This window comes from Aquarana catesbeiana, linkage group LG05 (assembly GCF_042186555.1).
Source record: "Aquarana catesbeiana isolate 2022-GZ linkage group LG05, ASM4218655v1, whole genome shotgun sequence".
Taxonomy (NCBI): domain Eukaryota; kingdom Metazoa; phylum Chordata; class Amphibia; order Anura; family Ranidae; genus Aquarana; species Aquarana catesbeiana.
In genome coordinates this window covers 217,888,707-217,916,049 of record NC_133328.1, presented here as the reverse complement: position 1 = coordinate 217,916,049, position 27,343 = coordinate 217,888,707, and the positions used below count along the sequence as shown (strand labels likewise).

The 27,343-nt window shown below is 42.0% G+C and overlaps 1 protein-coding gene across 3 annotated transcripts in view; it reads left to right on the top strand.

The window, feature by feature from the left end:
- Positions 1 to 21,267, top strand: part of COA1 (cytochrome c oxidase assembly factor 1) — a 205,469-nt gene extending 184,202 nt beyond the window's left edge. For all 3 annotated transcript variants that reach the window (XM_073630556.1, XM_073630557.1, XM_073630559.1), the window contains 4 exons: positions 981 to 1,079; positions 3,583 to 3,734; positions 8,951 to 9,027; positions 21,052 to 21,267. In XM_073630556.1, the coding sequence (XP_073486657.1) occupies positions 981 to 1,079; positions 3,583 to 3,734; positions 8,951 to 9,027; positions 21,052 to 21,163 (440 nt within the window). In that variant the 3' untranslated portion in view covers positions 21,164 to 21,267. The remainder of the gene's footprint in view (positions 1 to 980; positions 1,080 to 3,582; positions 3,735 to 8,950; positions 9,028 to 21,051) is intronic.
- Positions 21,268 to 27,343: the final 6,076 nt, after the last annotated feature.

Sequence of the window (27,343 nt, the reverse complement as noted above, 5' to 3'; positions counted from 1 at the left end):
CATGGGGTCCCGTGCGTCCCTGTTCACCAGTTCAGGTCCTAATTTTTGCCTGAATTCGCACCTGAACCAAAGATTCACAGGACCCTTTTGGAATGCGGACCGCAGCTGCCCCGGACCTGTGTGAACCGGCTCTATTGCGAGCCCGGCACACTCGCATTTCATGCAAATTGGATGCGGGGAACCCCTACCATTCTACATGTGGTTTATTTTATGTGGGCAAGGTTACTGAATTATCAGTGGGGATTCAAGCCTATGCTCCTCAGCAGTCATGCAATTGGGACACCTCTACGCCCAAACTTTTAAGGGGTAGTTGGCCAAAATCAGAGCAATATGGAGTACAGGGATTTGGGAAGTGCAAACATTGAAGAGGTTGGTAGCTGCACCAGTAAACTTAATATTCAGTTTAGGGAGGCATTGAATCGTAATACTGCTCTATCACACTGGCACTGGGTGCTGATCAACACCTTCTGCTACAGCTCAGCTTCTGTTATTGTATGTTGAAATGTTTCCAGCATTGTTTTGTATGCTCAGGTCTATCAGGCTAGAATCACAAGAATAATTTTCTTTATGAATATACTAAACTATATAAAAACAGAAGTAATTGTAATGTGCGTGGAGTGTGGTTTTTTAGACCGTTCAACATACAATTCAGTTAAGTCAAATTGTTTTTTCAGTATATCATTATACGTTATGCAGACATAAATGTAGAATTCAGTATAAAGAACTGAACAAACCCTTTTGCACCTACATACTGGCATGATCTTGTTTCAGATAGGTAGTGAATCAGCTATCTTTGTATGACCTCCCCACACAACTTTTCTCTGGTCCAGTTCTGTGGTTTCCATTTTTAAATATTCATTCAGGTGAATGATACTAAAATAACACGTTATTTACATACAAAGCAGCGATTTTGTCATCACGCCATCTTCCACACGAGACAACTTGTAAAGTAGTAAACAGCTGAGTTTCTGTCTTTACAGGAAGGATGCCTGCATCTTGGCAACAACTGAGACAATTGGCTATTTTTTTCACCGTGGTGTCTTCAACAGGATGTGCAACAATGTATTATATGATACAGAGTAAGTGCATAGAAATGTGGAAAATATACTATATTTGGGGCATCTATATGTTTGAACAAAGTGGGCCTATAGGAATGTAGAGACAGGGCTTATTTTTATATAATCATGACTTTCTATTAAAGGTTCAAACAAACTATATTTACACCATGCTGTGTTTCATTTTGGTTGGACAATCCTGGATTCATTTGCAGGCTATGGCTTTTCACGTTCATCTTTGGCAGGGAAAATACCTGAACTTTGTAGAACCATCTAACAGGCTAAGCTGTCAGATCATTCTCCAACAGCAGCCCCCTGGCTTTCTTATGCCGCCATCACCAGAGCAAACTTTTGCCGTAGTGTGTAGCAGGAGTGTAGTCAGGGGATGATATTTAGACAGAGCCAGCAGATTCTGCTGTTTTGTAGCAGCCTTACATGTCGCTGCTGTGCTTTGGTAATGGCAGCTGATGGGACCCAAGAGATGATGTTAGCTACTGTATGTATTTGACAACTTGCTGTGTTGGTGATAAGGAAGGGGACAGGCTATACAATAGTGTATATTAGAAAAAGGGTTTTACTCTGCTTTAATAACCTGCTATTTTGCTACAATGTAAAGTACTGAGCGTACAGCTTGTATAACAGTGTAAATTAGCTGTCCCCTCGAAATTACTCAACACACAGCCATTAATCTCTAAACCGCTGGCAACAAAAGTGAGTACATCCCTAAGTGAAAATGTCCAAATTGGGCCCCTAAGTGTCAATATTTTGTGTGGCAACCATTATTTTCCAGCACTGCCTTAACCCTCTTGGGCATGGAGTTCACCAGAGCTTCACAGGTTGCCACTGTAGTCCTCTTCCACTTCTCCATGACGGAGCTGGTGGATGTTAGAGACCTTGTGCTCCTCCGCCTTCCATTTGAGGATGCCCCACAGATGCTCAATAGGGTTTAGGTCTGGAGACATCCCTTGGCCAGTACATCACCTTTACCCTCAGCTTTTTTAGCAAGGCAGTGATCGTCTTGGAGGTGTGTTTGGGGTCGTTATCATGAAATCCTGCCCTGCGGCCCTAGTATCCGAATGGAGGGGATCACTCTCTGCTTCAGTATGTCACAGTACATGTTGGCATTCATGGTTCCCTCGATGAACTGAAGCTCACCAGTGCTGGCAGCACTCATGCAGCCCCAGACCATGACACTCCCACCACCATGCTTGACTGTAGGCAAGACACACTTGTCTTTGTACTCCTCACCTAATTGCCGCCACACATGCTTGACAACATCTTAAGCAAATAAGTTTATCTTGATATCATCAGACCACAGGACATGGTTCCAGTATTCCATGTCCTTAGTCTGCTTGTCTTCAGCAAGCTGTTTGTGGGCTTTCTTGTGCATCATCTTTAGAAGAGGCTTCCTTCTGGGACGACAGCTATGCAGACCAATTTGATGCAGTGTGCGATGTATGGTCTGAGCACTGACAGGCTAACCCCCACCCCTTCAAATTCTGCACCAATGCTGGCAGCGCTCATGCGTCTATTTCCCAAGGACAACCTCTTGATATGACACTGAGTATGTGCACTCAACTTCTTGTGTCGACCATGGCAAGGTCTGTTTTGAGTGGAATCTGTCCTGTTGTATGGTCTTCGCCACCATGCTGAAGCTCAGTTTCAGGGTCTTGGCAATCTTCTTATAGCCTAGGCCAGTAATGGCGAACCTTGACACCCCAGATGTTTTGGAACTACATTTTCAATGATGCTCAACTACACTGTAGAGTATCATGGCAAATGTAGTTCCGAAACATCTGGAGTGCCTAGGCCATCTTTATGTAGAGCAACAATTCTTTTTTTCAGATCCTCAGAGAGTTCTTTGCCATGAGGTGCCATGTTAAACTTCCAGTTACCAGTATGAGAGAGTGAGAGTGATAACACCAAATTTAACGCACCTGCTCCCCATTCACACCTGAAGCCTTGTAACACTAACGAGTCACATGACATCGGGGAGGAAAAATGGCTAATTGGTCTCAATTTGGACATTTTCACTTAGGAGTGTACTCACTTTTGTTGCCAGCAGTTTAGACATTAATGGCTGTGTTGAGTTATTTTGAGGGGGCTGCAAATTTACACTGTTATACAAGCTGTACACTCACTACTTTTACATTGTAGCAAAGTGTCATTTCTTCAGTGTTGTCACATGAAAAGATATAAAAAAAATTTACAAAAATGTGAGGGGTGTACTCACTTTTGTGAGATACTGTAGTATATATAGGCAGCACAGTGGCTAAGTGTTTAGCACTTCCGCATAGCAGCACTAGGGTCGTCAGTTGGAATCCCAACCATGGCACTACCTGCCTGGAGTTTGCATGTTCTCCCTGTGCCTGCATAGGTTTCCCTTTGGTACTCCAGTTAGGGACCTTAGATTCTAAGCTCCTTAAGGGCAGGGATTGATGTGAATTTTTAATATTTGTAAAGTGCTGCGTAAATTGACGGCACTATTTTTTTTTTTTTTAATTGACATTTTATATCTTTATTGCAGAGTCATTTTCCAAGAAAGAATATTTCACAGGAGCTATTGAGAAGCTGGAGTCTAAGCCTAGTGCTCTAGAGATTATAGGGGCACCACCTCTTAAAGTCCACACTCTCAGGCTGATGGACAAATACAATCATGTTGACAAGTCAACAGCTCAGGTTTGTACTATACAGTAGTGATAGATACTATTTGCGATATAAAAGAAAATCAATTTGCCGGTTAATGTCTTTTTGACTAGCACCTTATTTTAGAATCCCACCAACTTCTTTGTGCATTTCTCCATAATGTTGGTTAAATCAATTTGTTAAATATCTGAACAATTGGTAGAAACATAAACCCATTCCCACCTACCCCGATCTGCCAAGCCAGTTTTATACTTTATTTATACATTTGTCCTTAATAAGTCACCCCTTCAGCAGAGCCATATCTATTTGAAGACCAGTGTTTAGGTTAGCAAAATGACAGACCACAATTTTCTTTCTCATTCATTGAAGGACACAGGATTCAGAGAAATTTAGGTTTTACTGCTGCCTACAGGAGGATTTGGACACCGGCAGACAAAAAAAAAAAAAGTCACTAGCCTGTCATAGCCCTTCCCACTCTCTAATGTCCGGGGAAGGTAGACACCTTTTATCTAAAAAGTTTAATTGTTTTTCCTAAACATTTTTCTTTTTTATGCAAGATTATTTTTTTCAATCAAGACTGTTTTACACGCTGCTTCACTTGGCTTCTTTATGCAGCTATCTGGACCGGCACATCTTCAGCAATAGCTTTGGAGGTCATACCTGAAACCTGCTGGAGTGGACGATTGCAGGGTGTGCCTGGAATGTGACCTTTGAGCACCTGAGTCTGCTTGTGGCACTTTCAAGACCTCTGCATACTGTGTTAGTTAGCTGCAGAGTGCTTTCCAGGTCCAAAGCTGTGGCACAGCATCTGATGAACCCTGTCTCTAAAGACCAATTTATCAGTAGGCTGAGCATTGGGATCCACCTTGTTTGGGTACCATTATTCTCCCTATTTTCTGTTGGTTTTCACAAAAAGGGTTAAGAATCTGAGGACTAGAGCACTGCGTCACTAGGTGGAGTGTTGCGTGTTCACACTCTGCATTCTATAATTCAGCATGAGGTAGCACCTCACCTTGGTGTTTCCTTGCTGCTGCCTACAGTAACCTTGTCACTGCCAGCCACTTAAACCTATTCTGCTGCCAGAAGCCAGTTTGTGAGTATTCAAGGCTTCCAGATCACAATCTATTATCGCTTCTGGTGCTTCCTGCAGTGCTCCCACTGAAGGGCCTGACACTGACAGCCATGAAAGTTGTTTTCTACTAAGTCCCTGTAGTCCTCAGAGTCTTCACTAGCTCTATTCAGGTAGATATTTTATATTTAATATTAAAAAATATGCATAAAATTCTACGTTGCAAGGTAGAACTTTTTGGAAAAATTTTAATATCTATTTCATATTTTGTGGTATGTAAGAATAAAATATCTACCTGATGAGCTTAAATATCACTGGGGTGTATATTGCAACACCTGAGATAGTGAATCATTTATATCACATAGTTTAGTTTTACAGTAGGAGCTTGGAGTGGGAATTGTTTGATATCTTCATTAGCTCCGTTGAGGCTCATGCACATGGGCTTAAAAAAAGCCATTGTTGCAGTTGTTGTTTTATAGTTTTTGTTTTTTTGTTTTATGCCTGTCAACACAATGCAACTCTGTTAGCCTATGTGGTCATGCACATCAGGCGTTTAAATCTGTATTTCAAGAGCATTGTTTACAGGCATTAAAAAAAAGCATGCATTCTGAGAGCAGCTTTTAAGCATAATTTACATGTGTATGCACATAAATGAGCACCTATGTGTTTAAATGTTTTCCAGTAACTAGAATGAAGTGATATTCTTGCCAGAAAAATGCATTTATGCTCAATGCCACACACGCATAAAAGCACGTACTTAAAGGCATTTTTTCTGCCAAGTTCTGGCATAAAAAATCCAGCACATTTTGAGCATATATGCCCGTATGCATGAGGCCTTAGGCCCCTCCTTGGCTTTATTCTAGGACTATTTCACTACAGTTATACAGGATTTTGTGGGCCAAATTGCAACCGCGATTGCTAATTCTGACCTCAGAGGCACTATAGATCGACTTGGGTACAATCAGTCTGCCCATACATGGATCGAAATTTGGCCAATCCCTGATGAACCAACTGAATTTCAATTCATGTATGGCTGGCCTAAGGTTCAGATCTTGGTACTTGCGATCTTGTTCCAAAAAACAACTAGCATCCCATTATTCTTTAATGCCTGGTACACACTACAAGCTAGGTTGAATGAAAAAAACTGACAGCTCCGATTGAAGCCGATGTACTAACCATCCGATCTTGCCCGCTGAGCTGTTGTGTTCTGACAGAACACTCTGATCAGCGCTCTCTGCCATTGGCTGAGAGCGCTAATCAGGAGTTGGTGGGCTGCTAGTTTTCCAGTATGCTCAGGGCGGCTTCTGTCGGACAGACTGACATACACACGGCCGAATGTCGGATGTTTTTTTTTCCGAGTCAATCAATGTCTCCTGACATTCGGCCCGTGTGTATGGGGCTTAAAGTGGAAGTAAACCCTCCAATCATTTTCAGCCAAGGAAGATGCCATCTTGGCCTCTGTTTAATCTGCAACTGCCATGATGCTGCACATATGATCCATTATGACACCAGCCATTGGATGGCTTGACAGTTTGGTTGAGAGCACAAGCTAATGTGACAGCTAGCATTTCTGGCATGCCGGGAATGGTAACTGTTTTTTTAAACTATCAAATTGATGGGTTTATTTCTGCTTTAAAGGTTTCTGTCAAGTGGCTCCCCCTGTACGTTCACTTATCACTTTGAATTTAATTTGGCTCCTTTCAGCTTCCCAAAGACCACCCTTTGAACTTGTTAGAGATAATCCCCTTTCCACATTTAGTTACAAGGTTGCTGTCTTTGTTGCCGTCACCACTGCTTGATACGTGCCTGATCTGGTGGCCCTGTCTTGTAAAGAACCCTCTCTAAATGTACATAGAAACAAGGTAGTGTTGACCTCTTAACTTCCTAAGGCAGTTTCAGCCATTCACCTCCACCAGAACCTTTCACCTCCACCAGAAGTCCAGGTCCAGTACATCAGAAGGATATTTCCCTTTATTGTCTGGACATAGTTTATGTTGTAAAAGTTTACCTTGGAATCACTACTTCCATTTGGAAGATTGATTTAATGTTTTGATTAAATTTATGATCCCTGTAGAGAGGAACCAGCTTCTCGCTCCACTATTTCTCAGTGGCTCAGAAAGATCATTAATTGAGCCTGTGGTCTTAATGATTGAGTTCCACCCTTTCCTATCAATGTGCACTCTACTAGATATACTTCTTGGGATTTTTGGCATCAGGCAACTGTACCAGATTTGCAAGGCTGCCACCCGGGCTTCTGTTCACACCTTCTATAAGCTTTACTAGGTGGCTGTTTAGGCTTCATCTGGTACCAACTTTGAGCGCAAAGGCCTTCATGCAGCTCTCTGAGCTACAGGCAGTACTGTCAGTACCCTCTTAGCACTTTTTTTTTTGCTGTGTTGCCCATCCCTAAGTGTACTTCTTTTGGATTTCCAAAATGTCTCTGAATCCTTTGTCCCTCAATAAACTAGAAAGAAAATAGAATTGTTGTACTCGCCATAAAATCTTTTTCTTAAGGGAAACAGGCCCCACCCCTCTGTGTTTATGATCATGCTCTTTCTGTACCTGGGATTGGAAGGGATTATGCCAGGCTGGTTGCTGTTTTTTTTAATTGATCTTTTTGCCAGTGTACAAATCCTCCCGTAGGTGGAAGTAAACCTCAAATGTCTCTGAATTATAACCCAAAGGGCTCTGAATCCTGTGTCTCTCTATGAACTCCACGAAAAGGATTTTACGATAAGTACAAAAAAATGTATTTTTCATTATTAGTCTACATCTTATCTGTTATCAAGATAAAGTCCCTTGGGGGGAAAGCAGTGTGAATTTCTTGTGATGAGAAAAAAATCAATGATGAAGCAGTTTCGCCAGATTATTAGCAAGATATAATTAGAATATGTAATATCCTCTGCTATTTTTACAGACACAAAAATATATATGAAAATATAAATGTATAAATAAATATGTGATATTGCTGCTTTCTGGATATGATATACAGTATATTTATGGCATTATGTCACAATTTACCCAATATATTTATAGTAACATTGACACCCCCCCTAACTTCACCCTACATTTTCTGAAGCCCCAAAATACCTATCTAGTTAACTGAATTGAAAACCTCAGATTCATCCTTTCTAGATCTTCTAGCTAAAAGATTTTGTAGACAGTGTCATATACCAACACTACAAACTTTAAGCCAACAGCTACAAAGAATATTAATCGCACCTATCCTAATGTAAATACACTCCTATTAACCCCCCCCCTTTCTCCTGACCGACCTATCACCTTAATTCCTATTACCCCATCCTCCATACCCTAATGACCACTTGACAATAAGTTCTGCTCAGCCTTCTGATCACAATTAAGGCTGGTTCACACTGGTGCAACAAGCGCTCCGACTTTGAGAGCACAAGTCGCATAACATATCAAAATCAATAGTTCCCTATGAGAGCTGTCTTAACTGGTCTGACTTGTATTGGTCTGACTTTTGGTTCAACTTGGGTGAGACTTCAGCCCAAAGAATTAAATGAAAGTTGCATCCAAGTTGGATCAGCATCTTAACTGATGTGACTTGTGCTCAGAGGCAATGTATTAAAAAAAAAAATGGCGTCCCCCCCCAAAATCTATACCAGACCCTTAGGTCTAGTATGGATTTTAAGAGGAACCCCACGCCAAAATTAAAAAAAAAAAGACATCGTTATTGACGGTGGATCTACATCAGGGAACATTATTCATTTTTAATAAAAGACTTGTCAAACAATGCCTCATGTTTTTTGTTACATTACACTGTTTTTTTTTTTTGAGTGAATGGGTCGGGGGAATTGGTGGGATCCGAGGGCCCCCTTTTTAAAGGGGACTTCCAGATTCCGATAAGCTCCCTGCCCACAGATCCCCACAACCACAGCTCAGGGTTGTGGGGAAGAGACCCTTTTTTAGTATATTGTTTATGTAGAAAGTCTTTTAGGATCAAGAAAGCTAAGCTAATGCCTTCAAAAATAAATTAGGTCATCACAATGGATCACACTTCTCCTGTGAGTCACCTTCAGCACATGTACAATTTTATATGTTAGTCATGTCCATAAATTCAGCTATGAGAATGCTAAGGTGATAGATCATGGGAACTCATGAACAAGCAGGAAGCCTCTACAAAACATTCATTTGTTTAAAACACTTTTGTTTGCAGATCAAGATACCTGTGTCTGGATCCCTATTAGCTGGGAATCTCTGCTCTTCAGCTGTCCGAGACCATTTGAACCAAAGGTGTGTGTATATGTATAGGAAACCTACACCCCCCCAACAACCCGTGTTTTGTTACTGTTGTAACTGGTTTTGTATTGCAACTGGAAATAACTAAAGGGAAAAATGGGGTAGACTGGAATATATTAATCAAACAAACCTGATATACAGTGGGGACGGAAAGTATTCAGACCCCCTTAAATTTTTCACTCTTTGTTATATTGCAGCCATTTGCCAAAATCATTTAAGTTCATTTTTTTCCTCATTAATGTACACACAGCACCCCATATTGACAGAAAAACACAGAATTGTTGACATTTTTGCAGATTTATTATAAAAGAAAAACTGAAATATCACATGGTCCTAAGTATTCAGACCCTTTGCTCAGTATTTAGTAGAAGCACCCTTTTGATCTTAGACAGCCATGAGTCTTTTTGGGAAAGATGCAACAAGTTTTTTACACCTGGATTTGGGGATCCTCTGCCATTCCTCCTTGCAGATCCTCTCCAGTTCTGTCAGGTTGGATGGTAAACTTTGGTGGACAGACATTTTTAGGTCTCTCCAGAGATGCTCAAAAGGGTTTAAGTCAGGGCTCTGGCTGGGCCATTCAAGAACAGTCACTGAGTTGTTGTGAAGCCACTCCTTCATTATTTTAGCTGTGTGCTTAGGGTCATTGTCTTGTTGGAAGGTAAACCTTTGGCCCAGTCTGAGGTCCTGAGCACTCTGGAGCAGGTTTTCGTCCAGGATATCCCTGTACTTGGCTGCATTCATCTTTCCCTCGATTGCAACCAGTCGTCCTGTATCTGCAGCTGAAAAACACCCCCACAGCATGATGCTGTCACCACCATGCTTCACTGTCGGGACTGTATTGGACAGGTGATGAGCAGTGCCTGGTTTTCTCCACACATACCGCTTAGAATTGAGGCCAAAAAGTTCTATCTTGGTCTCATCAGACCAAAGAATCTTATTTCTCACCATCTTGGAGTCCTTCAGGTGTTTTTTAGCAAACTCCATGCAAGCTTTCATGTGTCTTACACTGAGGAGAGGCTTCCGTCGGGCCACTCTGCCATAAAGCCCCGACTGGTGGAGGGCTGCAGTGATGGTTGACTTTCTACAACTTTCTCCCATCTCCCGACTGCATGTCTGGAGCTCAGCCACAGTGATCTTTGGGTTCTTCTTTACCTCTCTCACCAAGGCTCTTCTCCCCCGATAGCTCAGTTTGGCCAGACGGCCAGCTCTAGGAAGGGTTCTGGCCGTCCCAAATGTCTTCCATTTAAGGATTATGGAGGCCACTGTGCACTTAGGAACCTTAAATGCAGCAGAATTTTTTTGTAACCTTGGCCAGATCCGTGCCTTGTCACAATTCTGTCTCTGAGCTCTTCAGACAGTTCCTTTGACCTCATGATTCTCATTTGCTCTGACATGCACTGTGAGCTGTAAGGTCTTATATAGACAGGTGTGTGGCTTTCCTAATCAAGTCCAATCAGTATAATCAAACACAGCTGGACTCAAATGAAGGTGCAGAACCATCTCAAGGATGATCAGAAGAAATGGACAGCACCTGGGTTAAATATATGAGTGTCACAGCAAAGGGTCTGAATACTTAGGACCATGTGATATTTCAGTTTTTCTTTTTTAATAAATCTGCAAAAATGTTAACAATTCTGTGTTTTTCTGTCAATATGGGGTGCTGTGTGCACATTAATGAGGAAAAAATGAACTAGCAAATGGCTGCAATATAACAAAGAGTGAAAAATTTAAGGTGGTCTGAATACTTTCTGTCCCCACTGTATGTAGGCCAAAAAATGGGGAACACCAAAAAAGGCTTGGATATGAGTAGAAGGATTTAGGGGTTGCACTATGTATGTATTTCTTGACTTACACACTAATAATGCTTTATTTGGAAGGCTAGTAGTAGCGTGCGGGACAGAAAATGAAACCAGAGCCTAAAAAAAGAGCACTGTACAATCCTTGGTGCTCTTCAGTGAGGTGACATCATACTTCTGTCAGAGTGTCAGGATTAGAAGCAGACACTAACTGGGAGCATTACTTAGTCTGTGAAGCATTTGTCCTCACTGTGGGTAAGGCAAGGTGACCAAACCTAAAGAGGAACGGATTTTTTCCCCTAATGCAAATAGATTCAAATTGCAAGTTAAAAATATTGTTTACATGCACATGTACAAAAAAAAAATGGGATTGATTTACTAAAACTGGAGAGTTCAAATCTGGTACAGCTGCAGGTGGTAGCCAATCCGCTTCTAACTTCAGCTTGTTCAATTATGCTTTGACAAAAATCCTGGAAGCTGCTGTATGCAGACCTGCACCAGATTTTGAACTCTCCAGTTTTAGTAAATCAACCCCAACTTTTCCAGAATGTACCCCATCTATTGTGCAGGTCCAAGAATTATATGTAAATACAATCCAATGAGAGCACTTGATGCTGTGCTTACTAACTCTGGCTTAACCCATCCCCCCAAGCTTACCTGAGCTCATTTAGGTACAGTCGAAATTTATAAGCCCTGATGAAGGGGAAGTGTGCTCGGCTGACAAAACGCATTGAATTTATTTTGCTATGAATCCGTTTTATCATTAACAAGTTGCTGACTGCCCGCATTTTACTATGCTAGTACAGACACAATCACGTACCTGTACATTGGCTCTGTCTTCCGGGTTCAGGGCAGCAAAGCAGGGAGAAGGAACAAACAGATATTTAGTAAAAAGCAGCACATTACACACATTAACATTTGTTAGGTACACACTTAACCCCTTGATTACCACAAGATATTGACCCCTTCCCAGCCAGCGTTATTAGTGCAGTGACAGTGTATAGTATTATCACTGATCGAAGAAAAGGCTGGATGGCCGCACTCTGTTAACATCCTTATTGAAGATGGTTTAAAAATTCTTCTGATCCAAAGACATCAGAGGCACAGGATCAATGAAAAGCTGACATGTTTCACACCACTACGGGGTGCTTAGTCAAAGCTATGGGGCTATGACTAAGCACCCCATAGTGGTGTGAAACATGTCAGCTTTTCATTGATCCTGTGCCTCTGATGTCTTTGTACCAGAAGAATTTTTAAACCGTCTTCAATAAAGGTGTCAACAGAGTGCGGCCATCCAGCCTTTTCTTCTATTCATTCCTATAGGCAGAGACAGCATCTGTTTCCATCAGCAGGTGGGATGCATTCTGAGATGTCTGCCTAGAGCGGTGTTCTTTTGTCCTTATTATCACTGTATTAGTGTTATTGGTGATGTCAGTGTCAGTTAGTGTACCTCTCAGCCAACGTCAGTTTGTGTCAGATTTCCCGTCATCACAGTCCCACTGTAAATCACTGATCACCGCCATTACTAGTATAAAAAAAAAACACACATTCAAATTCCAGTATATATACCAGTGTTTCTCAACTCCAGTCCCCAACAGGTCATGTTTTCAGGCTTTCCATTATTTTGCACAGATGATTTGTTCAGTTTCACTGCCTTCGTAATTACCACAGCTGTTTCATCTGAGGGAAATCCTGAAAACATGACCTGTTAGGGCACCTTGAGGACTGGAGTTGAGAAACACTGGTATATCTCATAGTTTGTAGACGCTATACGTTTCACACAAACCAATCAATATACACTTATTGGGATTTTTTTTTTTTACCAAAGACGTAGCAGAATACATTTTGGTCTGAATTCATGAAGAAATTTGATTTTTTTTTTTTTTGCAGAAAGTAAAAGAAATTTGTTTTTCATTTCTAAAATTTCAGTCTTTTTTTTATTTATATAATAAAAAAAATCAATTGGTAATCAAGTACCACCAAAAGAAAGCTCCATTTGTGTAGAACATTATGATTTAAATTTAATTTGGGTACAGCATTGCATGACCACGCAATTGCCCGTTAAAATAGCAGTGCTAAATAGCAGAAAATCACCTGGTCATGAAGGGGGTAAAACCTTCCGGAGGTGAAGTGGTTACAAATAAATGCTACATGTTTTAGGAAAAGAATAGCTCTTCTACCATATAAATGACTGCAGTATTTTTACATTTGTAAATCAAGAAAAAGGTGGTAAAACACATAAAAATCTGAAAATAATTTGCTCAGTGTTTATTGCATGTTGAACAGCGCCATAAAAAAGCTACATAGCTACAAGTAGGAAATTGGAAAAAGAAAGAGAAGAGAAAAGAAAAGAAGAGGTGGATGAATTAGATACAATTGGAAAGATGGCAGAAGTGGTAGGTTATGGGTGAATACAAAAACTACTTTTGTATTCTCTATATAAAGAGACACAGGTACAATAGTCCATCGGGCTTGAGAAAGGGGATGGGATGGGATTTTTTTTTACCAAAGACATGTAGCAGAATACACTTTGGTCTAAATTCATGAAGAAATTCGATTTTTTTTTATTTAATATGTTTTATAGCAGAAAGTAAAAAATAAAACTTTTCTGCAAAATTTTCAGTCTTTTTTTCGTTTATATAATAAAAAATACATTGGTGATTAAATACCACCAGGGGGATTGTAATTGGACGGTTGGTATGTCTGTTATAAGTAGTCTTGATCAACAGTGCTATTGTGTTACATAAAGCCTCTGGAGGATAGTGTGTCCTCAGGCTACAAGAAAATGGCCGCCGTCAGATTATTTATAACAGACAAACCAACCGTCCAATTACAATCCCCCTGAGGAAGATATGTCATATCCCTGTATCGACACGCATTGGGGAGGGGACAGCAGCTGGTCTGTCTCAAGGTGGAGGGACAGACGATCTCAGCATTTTCTGCTTGCTGTAGAGTGGTGCACTGAATCACCTGTACAATGCGAGTACCCTGGAGAGGGGTTATTGTTTAATAAAATTTTATACTAAACGGTATCACACTATCCAGCCTTTTTATATATTCCATATGTATGTGGAGACAGTGCTATTGGGCAAAAACATATTTGGGGGCACACCCTACAACGCGTTTAAATTCAAGATGGTGCTGCTATAAGACCTATAAACAGTACAAAATATTTTACAGCGCACACATTCAAGAATGACATTTCCTGCAGGGCTAGTTAAAAACACCTGAACATATTTAAAAAATACGGGGGGTTGGTCAAACTATATGGTCATATAGTGCTAATCCCACTTACTGCGACAAAGTACCCTGAATTAGTGGGTCCTATTCTAGTAATAGAATGGAAGATCCTTTGTCTCAACCATGGGAGCTGAACTCCTCTATGTGGGAGAACTGAAGGGTATACATCCTATGCACTGGTGGCCACTAAATATGAGGTAATGAGGAGAGGGAGGGGTGCTCCAGCCCAAAAAACCTGGTCAAGGTCTATTACAATATACAAAAACATATTTGGGGGGCACACCCTACAATGCGTTTAAATTCAAGATGGTGCTGCTATAAGACCTACAAACAGTACAAAATATTTTACAGCGCACACATTCAAGAATTACATTTCCTGCAAGCCTAGCTATTGGGCAGCCCAGGATCCCACAGTATTCAGAGAACCCAGGGGTGGTTCACATGCGTGTTCTGACTGAACTTAATTGTGAGGTCACACGCTCTAAGGTGAGCGGATTCACATAAGGGGGAGCACCACTGTGTGAACATGTTTGGATAACCATGACAAGATTTAATTATAATTATGTTTGAAATGGACTTTATGATTTAATCATGTTGCATTGATTCATAAGTGCAGTATATTCACGCACTATAGCACTTTATTTCACCATTGTCACTTCATTTATACATTTTTGGGTTATCATGTTTGAAATAGACTTTATGATGTAATCATGTTGTTTTGATTCACAAGATTTATTATTAGTATACCATCTGTATGTACTATCGCTCTTTATCTCACTATTGTCACTTTATTTATTCATTATTGCATATGTATTGTTCACAGAGTGCAGCATTTATATATATACATATCCCATTTTTTTTGTGGACTGCTGCCAAACTGTAGCAATTGTGCAATGATAATTTTAGTGACCCTTTGTAAAATCTGAATTCAGCACCTGATTTATTCTTGTGTTTGGTATTCTCTGTGACTGTGACCTTTTTTGCTTCAGCCCTGCAAGTTCCACAGTCTGCATCCTGATCCATGCGTCTGACCCACATGGATGTCCACTTAGGATGGAGATCCATGCAGCCAGCCACCTGTCATTGATTTAAACAGGCTTCCTGCATGGAACATTCACCTGTGCACCCCATGAGGGTCTAGACGACCCCTTTGCACAAATGTACAGATCGGTGCACCCATGTTAAAGTGTTTTCTTGCTTGTTCTCAGCTGCATGTAACGAACTGTAAATAAAGGACCACAGTCAGGTGCACAGAACACAGAAAATAGATTTTCCTGGTGCCTCCATGGCAGCATACCAATGTTGGTTGCTCCGCCCCCGACCAACCCACAGAACCACTTTAACTCTATAAATAAAAGAGTTGTTCCTCCCCACCGTCATTCTTTTCTCTGTCCTCGTTCCTACAGGATCAATCGCTCAGCCCTACCTCACCGCTTTATGGTGTGACCATTGCAGGTTCATGCTCTCCTGCAGTATGGAGTCCCATTGCTTGGGCTGCTAAAAGCGCCAGATAAGTATGGGAGCCTGTTTTTCTGTGGATCTTTTTGGGGCTTGGTGGGTTAACAGGAGCCAGTTTTTCTCTCCTATATATTCCATTGTTCGGCATACTAAAACCCTGAGTGCTTAAATGCTTGTGCTTTTTACAAAAACGCTATGAGGTTTTTGCCTACCTCCACAGCATGCCTCATGTGCCTGTGTAGCTCTCCTCTGAGTGTGCAGCGCTTCGCGCGCGCCGTTCGACTCTGCTTTCCTGGCTGGGGGGGCGGGGCCTCGGCATGATGTCACGGTGCATGCTCAGTAGCACTGTGAAGCCGACGGCGGCCATCTTGGGACTCCCAGACCGCTCTCTAGTATGTAAGAGAGCTTACTGTCAGTAGAGGAGCAGCTGCCTTAGAGGAAGCATCTATGAGGTGTCCTCTCCAGCTCCTTTATCCTTTTTGACTCTGTGCTATGGAGCCCAGCCAAGGTACCAGGGAGGAATGGGAGTATATATATATATATATATATTTAAAAAAAAAATGTTTTTTTGTTGTTCTTCCCTCCTCTGCAAAATCCTTTTTTTGTTTTTAACTACTTTTATATTAAATGTTAATCTTTCCTTTTCAGCTGTCCCTAGTACTATAATACCGCATCAAAAAGATCCTCAACATACCACTAGGTAAGGGCTGCAACTTTCAGGTAAGTTTTTTTTATCAAGAGAAAAGAGCACCCCGGGCTGATTGAAACACCCTTGTCTTTGTTTCTATTTTTTGTCTTAGCCTGCATCACGGATCTTCCCGCAGATCATCCCATAGAGATTCTACGGATAGAAGATCAAAGGACCATAGGAGCTCGGGTCATTCTCATTCGTCCTCGGCCCATACTTCCCGCAGTGGGAACAGATCATCCCGACATACCTCTAATAAACAGGACTTCCAGCACAGACCTGTGTATCCAGGAGAGAAAGCATGCTGGGTGTGTGGCAAACAAGCCCTCCCTGATAAATTGGTATGTGGTCAATGCCTCCTGGAAGCTACAGGAGACAAAGAGAGAGAGAAACTCGAGTCAATGGAATCAATCAAAAGAATGATCAAAGACTCTATCCGGGAGTTGGCCTTATCCCAAGATCAAGCAACCCTACCCGCGGAGGAAGCAGCAGTGAATACACCCAATCCACAGCCAGACACAGAGGTTATTTCTGAAAGCGATTCGGATGTGGGAGAAGAGAATGCTTCAGCCTTTGATTTTGCTCTAGTGGAACCCTTTATCAATGCGGTAAAGGACACAATCCAATGGGAGGAAAATCCAGAGCCTCCATCTAAAGCAAAGAAATATTTTCCACACCTGAAGAAAAAAATTATCAACCTTCTCCTTAATGGAAGAAATAAAGGAAGTTGTGACAGATGAATGACAGAAGGTGGATAAAAGACCCTTAGCTTACAATCGTTTTCTCAAATTATACCCACTTGCTGAAGCAGATGCCCAGCTTTTTGATTTGCTTCCAACGGTAGATGCTTCAATTATGAGATTAGCCAGGAATACAACACTGCCTCTAGAGGATGCGGTCTCTTTCAGGGATGTACTTGATCGAAGGATCGATTCAGATCTAAAAAAATCTTATCAAGCTGCAGGAGGGGCATGTAAGCCAGCAGTAGCCCTGACTTCAATCTCTCGGGCTACTAGAGTATGGTAAGACAATATTGAGACAGCCCTCAGACAGGGGGTGGGGTCTAACGAGATCATCAAAGCACTAGATGAGCTGAAGCTGGCCTAAGATTTCATGGCGGAGGCCGCCATTGATGTCCTCAAGTGTTCCTCCAGAGCTATGCTGTTTTCCATCACTGCCAGAAGGGCATTGTGGCTAAAACCATGGTCAGCCGACCCAACCTCAAAACAATCGTGGTGTCGCATACCATACAATGGAAAAGCTCTGTTCGGCGACAAAATGGATGCAGCGATTACCAGAGTCACAGGAGGGAAAAGTGGTCTAATTCCCCAGGACAGAAGCAGGAGGAAAAGATTTGTGTCACGTCCAGCTGGTCAGCAGAGAGCAAGAGACTCCAGAACGTACCGCCCGGGCAGGGAGTACAGAAGAGGCTGGAAGGGCTCGCAGGCAACTTTCTTGAAGGCGGGGAAGCCGAAAACCTCAACATCCACAGTTGAGGGCCAGAAGTCTTTTTGACTCCCTATCCACCCAAACCGCTCCAGTAGGATCTCGACTCAAGGCGTTCGCCCAGGTTTGGGTGGAGAATTGTACAGATCAATGGGCAGTCTCCACTGTCATTCAAGGGCATTTCTGGACATTCAGAAAACGGCCCCCACCCTTTTCATTCCAGCCAACGAAGATACCAACCTCCAAAGAGAAGAAAGAGGTCCTTCTTCAGTATGTACAAATTCTTATCCGGCAGCAAGCAGTAGTTCCAGTTCCGGACTTGGAAAAACACTCAGGGTTCTATTCCCCAGTCTTTTTGGTCCCCAAAAAAATCGGGCGGCTGGAGGCCCGTGTTGGACCTGAAGAGGTTAAACAGATACATCCGTACAGAGCACTTCAAAATGGAATCCTTAAATACAGCGATCCTATCAGTACAGCCAGGGAATTGGATGGTCTCTATAGACCTTCAAGATGCATATCTCCATATACCTATCCTGCAGCAGTTTCAACCTTTCCTACGTTTCAAGGTAGGCGATTTACACCTACAGTTTCAATGCCTGCCGTTCGGGATCTCAACAGCTCCCAGAACCTTTACCAAGGTGTTAGTGGCAATCCTGGCTCCTCTTCGAGAAAAGGGGATTCGAGTGCTTCACTACTTGGACGACATCCTCATTCTATCCCAGCACAAAAGGAGCCTAGAAATGCATGTACGGCTGGTCCTAGACACCCTGAGCAAGTTTGGGTGGTTAATCAATTACTCGAAAAGCCAGCTCACACCTACACAAAAGATGACATATCTAGGAGCACTTTTCAACACTCCAGAGAGGGCAGTTTCACTTCCCCTAGAAAAGATTCCTGTCCTGATAAGGAAGGTAAAGAGAGTATTGGCAAGCCATTCCATGTTGGCATCAGACTGTCTGAGTCTCCTGGGCTCCCTTTCCTCTTGTATACCCATGGTGAAGTGGGCCAGGTGGCATCTGCAGGGATTCCAACTGGGCTTTCTGGCACAGTGGAGGAAGAATCGCCTGGATCAGAGGATATTAGTCACATCCATAATGAAGTCCAGTCTCTGGTGGTGGACGAGACCATGCAACCTGCAGATTCACTGTTCCCTAGGGCCCTTCTCATGGACCATTCTTACGTCAGACGCAAGTCAGTTGGGCTGGGGTGCGCACTTCCAAGGTCAACTAGTCCAAGGGAGATGGCAGTTCAATTCGGAGGCGGTAGTATCGAACATACTGGAACTAAGGGCGGCATGGATGGCAATCTTACATTTAGCCACCTACCTCAGAGGAAAATCCATGCTCCTACAGATGGACAACAAAGCGGCAGTGGCCTGTGTCCAGAACCAGGGGGGAACACACAGCAGGTCTCTAGTCAGCGAAGTGACGCCCATTCTGACCTGGGCCGAGAGGACTTTAATCAACCTGCGGGCCTCATACATACCAGGGTCCGAGAACCAGTTAGCCGACCATCTGTCAAGATCATTCGTCAACAACGAGTGGTCCCTGAATCCCAAGGTTTTCGACTGGATATGCCAACAATGGGGCACCCCCCCCCAAATCGACCTATTTGCCTCTCCACTCAACGCGAAGACGCCTCTGTTCTTCTCAAGGTTCCCGTCCCCAGGGTCAGCAGGAGTAGACGCTCTAGCACAGCCTTGGAATTTTCAGAAAGGATACGCATTTCCTCCGACTCCTCTGATATTGAGGTTTCTTCAGCGCCTGACAACGGAGAAAGTCACAGTCTTGGCAGTAATCCCATACTGGCCCAAGAGACCGTGGTTCACACTCCTAGTCAACTTGGCTGTATGCAGACCGCTTCCTCTTCCACACCTGAACGACCTTCTGTCTCAAAACGACTTCTCTCACCCACATCCGGAAATCCTAGACTTGAGGGTCTGGAAATTGCGCGGAAAAGGCTGGATGATTTAGGGTGCTCACATAATGTTATTCAAACACTTCTACAGGCAAGGAAGTCTTCCACTAATTCCACCTATTAAAGAATATGGAGAAAATGTACAGAATTGGCAGAGCTTAATCATTTCGATCCCCTGGACCCTGGGGTCTAGAATGTGCTTCTCTTCCTACAGAATGACTTGGATCTAGGTTTAGGTCTAAACACTCTTAAGGTCCAGGTCTTGGCTCTCTCAGCCCTGACAGATACACGATGGGCTTTGAACCCTCTGGTCGAACGCTTTTTGAAGGCAGTCCTGAGATTGCGACCTCCCAGGAAAGCATTATACCCCAAATGGGACTTGACGATTGTGCTGGATGTCCTATCAAATCTTCCCTTTGCTCCCACAGAAGATTGCACCCTAGAGGACATTTCCTTAAAAGCAGTATTCTTGATTGCCATCACCTCGGCTCGCAGAGTATGGGAAATCCAAGCTCTAGGATCACGGGAACCTTACATCACCTTCTTCCTGGACAGGGTGGTTTTGCAACTCATCCATCAATTCATTCCTAAGGTACCTTCTCTCTATCATCTTAATCAGGAATGGGTTCTCCCAGCATTTGGAGAAGATCCAGAGTCTTCAAGATTACATGAACTAGATGTAGCCAGATCCCTGAGACACTATTTAAACTCAACACAACAGTTTCGCAAAGATCAAAGACTGTTTGTCATCCCAAAAGGCGCCAGAAAGGGAATGGCAGCATCCAAGACGACCTTGGCAAGCTGGAATGGCCTCTTCTTGGGCAGCATTGGCGCGGGTCTCCCCTGAAACAATTTGCCGAGCAGCTAGTTGGTCGTCATTCAACACTTTCATGTATCACTATAGTGTAGACCCAGCGGTTCTTACTTCCCAGGAATTAGGGGAAAGAACCTTACAGATGTCAAGGCTGTAGTTTTTCATTAAATTTCTTATTGCAGTACCCTCCCTGTAAGCGAGTTATTTACCATTGGTATGCTGCCATGGAGGCACCAGGAAAACGGAAAATTGAATACTTACCTTTCCGTAATTTTCCTTTCCTGGTGCCTACCCATGGCAGCATACACCCTCCCTTCAATAATCCTTAGTTTTCTGAGATCTAGTTACAAGAATGACGTTGGGGAGGAACAACTCTTTTATTTATAGAGTTAAAGTGGTCCTGTGGGTTGGTCGGGGGCGGAGCAACCAACCATTGGTATGCTGCCATGGGTAGGCACCAGGAAAGGAAAATTACGGAAAGGTAAGTATTCAATTTTCCGTTTTCAGACCTATGCTTGGTGTGGTTAAAGTTCCTGACAGCATTGTTAGATCATATGGTACCCATGTGAAAATTGTATTCTATTGCAGATGCGACCACTGTGTGTAAATGAATGCAAATGTAACCAGCACCACTAACATATCTATTTATTCATTTTTAGATGGGACCTCCAGGATGTGGTTCTAGAATTGGACAATGGCCAAAGTATCCCAATTTATCATTCTAATATACCTCCTGCAGATCTAATTGAAACAAGTCCTGTACCATCTTAAAATATGTTCTATAAAATTGTCGCAAAGCCTTTACAGTAATCTTCTGTAAGTGCTTGTTTGAGCCCATTTTTTCTCAATAAAAGCTTGCAAAGTTTTATTTTTAATTTAGTGTATTTGAATATAAAATCAAAATAATTATTAATCTTTTGAACATTAAGGCTCGGTTCACACTGGTGCGATGTGAGAACCCATGCGAATCCAGCACGGGTTCCCGCATCGCACCCGACTCGCAGACAGTTCACACTGCCATATGTGAACCACTGCGGGTGTCAATACAAAGTTAATGACACCCCCAGATCAGTTTGCATATTACAGTGCGAACTGTCAGTTCGGACATGAATCGGATCGCATGGGTGTAAACACCCATGCAATCCGATTCTGGTGCGGACCAAACAAAGGGTCCTGCATGACTTTGTTCCGCATGCGATGCAAATTCAGCCATACAATCTGTATGGCTGAATTGCATTGCACAGAAATCGCATGTGATGTGCGGTGCAAATCACATGCGTTCTTGCACAGTGCACTAGTGTGAACCCAGCCTTAGGAAGAATGAACAGGTTGATGTCCATATTTTCTTCAGGATGTTGACAGCATCTGATATCTGTAGGTTGCTATACACCTAAAGCAGACCCATCAGTAATTTTACCAGTCTGTGTGAATAACTCTGGCATCGCACAACATAAAGAAACTGAATTTTTTTTTTTTCTTCAAGAAAAACTGGTACCTTTTTATAATTAACCCCTTCAAATCAAGCCTTAACGCCCAAGGCCAATTTTGCAAATTTGACATGTTAATAAAATTGTACATATCATTGCACCTACTTAGTGTATCCAGGTGGATTATTATTAAAGAAAACCTGGCCCAAAATAGTAAAAAAAAAATAAATAAATAAAAAAAACTTTTTTAAAAAAATTTGGCTGTAGATTTTTATGCCATTACCATGTACCCCCACCAAATTCTCCTACTTCTGTCAATCGTGACTATACCACATATGTGTGTGTAATTTGTTCCTTGGACCCATAGCAGGGTCAAGAAACAATAGTATGTATTTTGTTGTTTTTTTTTTTTTTTGGCCCTACCTAAACACACTTTCGCCTAGGTTCACGGAGCGATTTGTCATGCGATTTGAGAGATCAAATCACATGAAAAGTTGCAGACTATTGGAGGCAATGACACTGTTCTAATCGGTGCGACACCGATTTTGGGGCGCCGCACGGATTTGCAAAAGTAGTTCCTGCACTACAGTACTTTTGCTGATTTCAGGTGCCACTTCAATAGACGTCTATGTATGAAGCCACACAGATGTCTATCAAGTAGCACCTGAAATTGTGCTGCTTCAAGTGAAGTAGCGCGATTTCAAAGTAGCATCAATGTGAACCAGGGCTAAATATAAAACCCTGACACACTGCCATTAACTGATATTTACACTGACACTAAGACCTCATGTACACTGCTGCTGGTAAACGGACGTTTAGGAGCAGTTGGGCATTTTTTTTTTTCAACTGCTCCTGAACTCTCCCCTATGTTTTCTTATCAGTACATGTACACAGGGTCATTTATAGTGGTTTCTAGGCAGTTGAGTTAAGAGGCTTTTTTTTTTGGAAAGCAAAATAAATGAGTTCAGATACTGAATTTAGAGGCATTTCAAGTGCAAAACGCTCCTAACGCAGTAACTCGCGTTTAGCCGCGTTTCGTTTACAGGCGTTTTTCATTTTTGGCTATTTTGAAAAAAATATATATTTTTTTTAAAACGCTTCTAAACGCGGCAAAACGGATGTTTTAAACGTGGGTTACTATCTGTCAAGTTAAATCGTTCAGGAGAGGTTGTAAAAAACATCCTATGTAAGCCTAACACTGATATCTACACTCACTGACCTTGGTAAAGCATTGACCTAGTTCATTGTTATTTATTGTTTTTTTTTTCTTCAACAGACTTTTTTTTTGTACAGGCTTCTCCTTAACGAGGAGGAACAGATACAATGTAGTGCTTCCTCCTCGCTAGCAGACAAGTCTGTTTTTCCTCTTCACAGAAAATAGACAACACAGGAAATCGCGACAAAGTGAATGATCACTGTGATAGCCAATCAGAAGCTATCATGTGATTAGGATCTGATTCCCCCCGGTGTGGTCACCAACAGCCCAGTCTTAGTGCTGGGAGCACGCAAGTGAGTGCACTCCCAGCAAAAACACATAAATGAGGTGCCCAGGTTTAAAGCCCACTTTCTGGACACTGCATATATGTGTTACAGGGTTGTAAAGGGTTTAAAACATCATGTGACTATAACTAAAACCTAGTACACACAATCTGAATGTCAGGCAGCATCAGCCGGTTCACACACAAGGCTAGTACACTAACCTTTGCATGATTGTATCATCTCTACGTCAGCATCTTAGTACAGGAAATAGATTATATGTGCAGGCAGTACAGGAAAATGTATATGGTACCAAGTCTGCCTTAAATGCTACATGTTTTAGCAAAAGAATAGCTCTTCTCCCATATCAATGTCACTGACTGCAGTGTTTTTACATTTGTGCTGTAAGCCATCCATTTGTAAATCAAGAAAAAGGTGGTAAAAAACACAAAACTTTGAAAATAATTTGCTCAGTGTTTATTGCATGTTGATCAGCGCCATAAGAAAGCTACAAGTAGAAAACTTGATAAAGAAAGAAGAGAAAAGAAGGTGGAAGAACATTAGATACAATTGGAAAGATGGCAGAGGTGGTAGGTTATGGGTGAATATCAAAACTACTTTGGTATTTTCTATATAAAAGAGATACAGGTACAATAGTCCATCAGGCTTGAGAAAGGGGAATGGGAACTCCAGCCTGGGGGTGCAGTTGTATGCCATTCTATTAAATTACTTTTGACAGCTCACCAGCATGGGAGATAGAGGGATCCTGCCATTGGTCAGCAACTCTGCTAGCCACAGCTTCTCCTGCCTCGCTTTCTCCCCCCCCCCATGGGTGTCAGTGCCCCTACGGACATGCGAGTGCACCTTTTATATGGTGTTTGTACCTATTTTTAGCCTTAATAAACTTTCTGGTTTTATGGCAATTGAAGAGTGCAATCTGGGGCTGTTTGAAATTTTTACACTGTAAAGTCAATATATTCTAAACTTGGTGCCAAAACTCAACCACTTCAAGTGTCAAGATGGATGACCAGGTGTTACATGACAACACTGGTCACACTTTACCACCACTTCCACCTAGAGTATTATATATATATATATATATATATATATATATATATATATATATATATATATATATACACACACACACATACATTATATATATACATACATACACTCAGTGCTTCTTTATGCCCTTTTGCCTTGAGGGATTCCCTACATGATGGTCTGGACCCAGGTTGCTGCACACTCCTTCTGAACCTGCTCATACAACACTCAAAAAATGGGGGAGGGGGAAGAGGTAAAGGTAAGCTGTCCACTAATGTATAGTCAGGATGGGGCCTGACCTGTTTGATCATCCACCAAACTTGGTGTTGTTGCTGTAACTGTATTGCATGTAGGGAAAGAAGGGCGATACCTGGTATGGAGTACCAGGTAAGGGTTACTTCCAGCAACAGAAATAGGTCAAACTTAGTACTGCAAAAGCATATGAAATTTATTTTAAACACGTCTAATACATAGTATCAAATTGATTAAGAAAAAAGTGCAGTAAAAAAAGGGGTTAAAGTGCTAGGATGTGGCTATGGATATTCATCACAGTCATACAACAGACATTTAACATTACAGGATAAGACTGAACATTGTCCGGACGTATTGGTATAGCCGACAGCCAGTCACCAAATTGGGTTAAGTATATTGTAATTTTGATGGAGGGGTTTTTTCTTAATCAATTTGACACTATGTATTAGACATGTTTAAAATAAATTTCATATGCTTTTGCAATACCAAGTTTGACCTATTTCTGTTGCTGAAAGTAACCCTTACCCGGTACTCAATACCAGGTACCTCCCTTCTTTCCCCATACAACACTCAACCTCAGAGTGACCATGCATCAGAGCAGGACCAGTCTCTGCATCCGATTCTAGCGCTATTTCAGGCATGCAACAAGTGGCCTACCTGACAAAGGCAGATCTTTGTGCAATTATGTTGCAATTTCTTGGACAACTAACAGCTCTAATACAGCCATCTCTTTCCAGGGCCCCAAAAACACTGGGCCCCTCCTTCATCTCTACCTTGGAGTGGGACATAGAAGAGAACCCAGAGGCAGCTGTGGAAAGTTTCACACCCCCCAAGCTCCTATACACCTGAAGCTTTACGCAATATGGTGGCCAACGTGGATATGCTCACGTCTGCAGTGCACAAAAGTCTCAGCATCATCGCACTCAATTATCCTGTCTCGCAATGCCCCTTTGGGTACAAATAGACCTGATAAGTCTAAAAAAATACTAGATATATATATAGATAGATAGATAGATAGATAGATAGATAGATAGAGATTTTTTTTTTTTAACCTGTTCATGAACATATGCAATGAGCAATCTATGATGATTGGATCAATCCAGAATATATTTCACTAATAAGTAGTTGATCCTGCTATCACAGTCTTAAACAACTCACTGTTCCAATTGAAGCGGTTCCTTAATGCAAAGATTCTGCAGATGTTTGATATGCTCCTTAAAGCATCTCTGCAACCAGCTATCTGGACTAAGTAAATAAACAATGTTCTGTTTTCCAGGACCATGCCTTATCTGTGCAATTACCTCCTGCTTTGCAGTTTTGTGTGGATGCCCTAGAACAAGTAATGAAATACATTTCCTGAATGACTAATCTTCATTCACATATGCAGAAACTTGTGGCCCAAAGGCTGGACAACTGAAGCTGCTTTCAAGAGACACCTTGCACTTATGCCCTTTGAAGGACGTCTTTTGCTGAGGCACTTAAATTCATATATAAAAATAAACGTGCAGCGCTAACCAAAAAAGTGAGAAAAGAAATAAAACAATGATGGAAGTGAATACAGTGAAATTGCTCAACACAATATACACCTGTGAGGTATACCCAAATGTCCAAAGTGAATACACTAAGTTCAAGAGTGTCCAGAGGTAAAAAATGACCTCAACGTGTTAAAACCCAAAAAAAGAACACTGTTAATAAGTGTACATGGAAGGAGTCTTCTCAGACGAGAGAAATGCTTGAAACTAAGATGTTGACTGAAGACTGGATATCACAGCAATCAGAAGTAAAACGACATAAACTTGTAGAGTAAATACTCTTACCAGATCATGTGGGACATATCTGCCATACGGCAGTACATCTATCCGAGCTTGTGGGAATGATCTCCCGTGTATTCTCCCCGGAGGTTCTCCCTAGGTCACGATCTCCAGTGGGTGAAGTTGGCCTGAGTCACGGTCACCGATAGCCAGGGCAGTCGCCGGTGGAGGTTATCAGCTCACTCACACACTCTCCCGTTCTCGGCAGGTTCAAGGGGTCAGAAATGCCCCATCCAGTCTTGCAGACACCAGGGGCCAGTGTGACTGGAGATCGTGACCTAGGGAGAACCTCCGGGGAGAATACACGGGAGATCATTCCCACAAGCTCGGATAGATGTACTGCCGTATGGCAGATATGTCCCACATGATCTGGTAAGAGTATTTACTCTACAAGTTTATGTCGTTTTACCTCTGATTGCTGTGATATCCAGTCTTCAGTCAACATCTTAGTTTCAAGCATTTCTCTCGTCTGAGAAGACTCCTTCCATGTACACTTATTAACAGTGTTCTTTTTTTGGGTTTTAACACGTTGAGGTCATTTTTTACCTCTGGACACTCTTGAACTTAGTGTATTCACTTTGGACATTTGGGTATACCTCACAGGTGTATATTGTGTTGAGCAATTTCACTGTATTCACTTCCATCATTGTTTTATTTCTTTTCTCACTTTTTTGGTTAGCGCTGCACGTTTATTTTTATATATTCTATATAACTTGGTTTGTTTGTGTGCTAGCTGCTACATATTACCGTGTTCACATAGTTTTATTTTGGTCAGCGCAGCCTCTTATTTATATCACACTTAAATTCATAAGAGATGTTACAGGAGAAAGGTTAAATTCCATAGCAGATTTAAAAAAATAAAAATAACCTACTTGGGAACATCTACCCCTTGAAAATGCCCCTTGGAGTACCTTATCACTCTACACAGGCTTGATCTT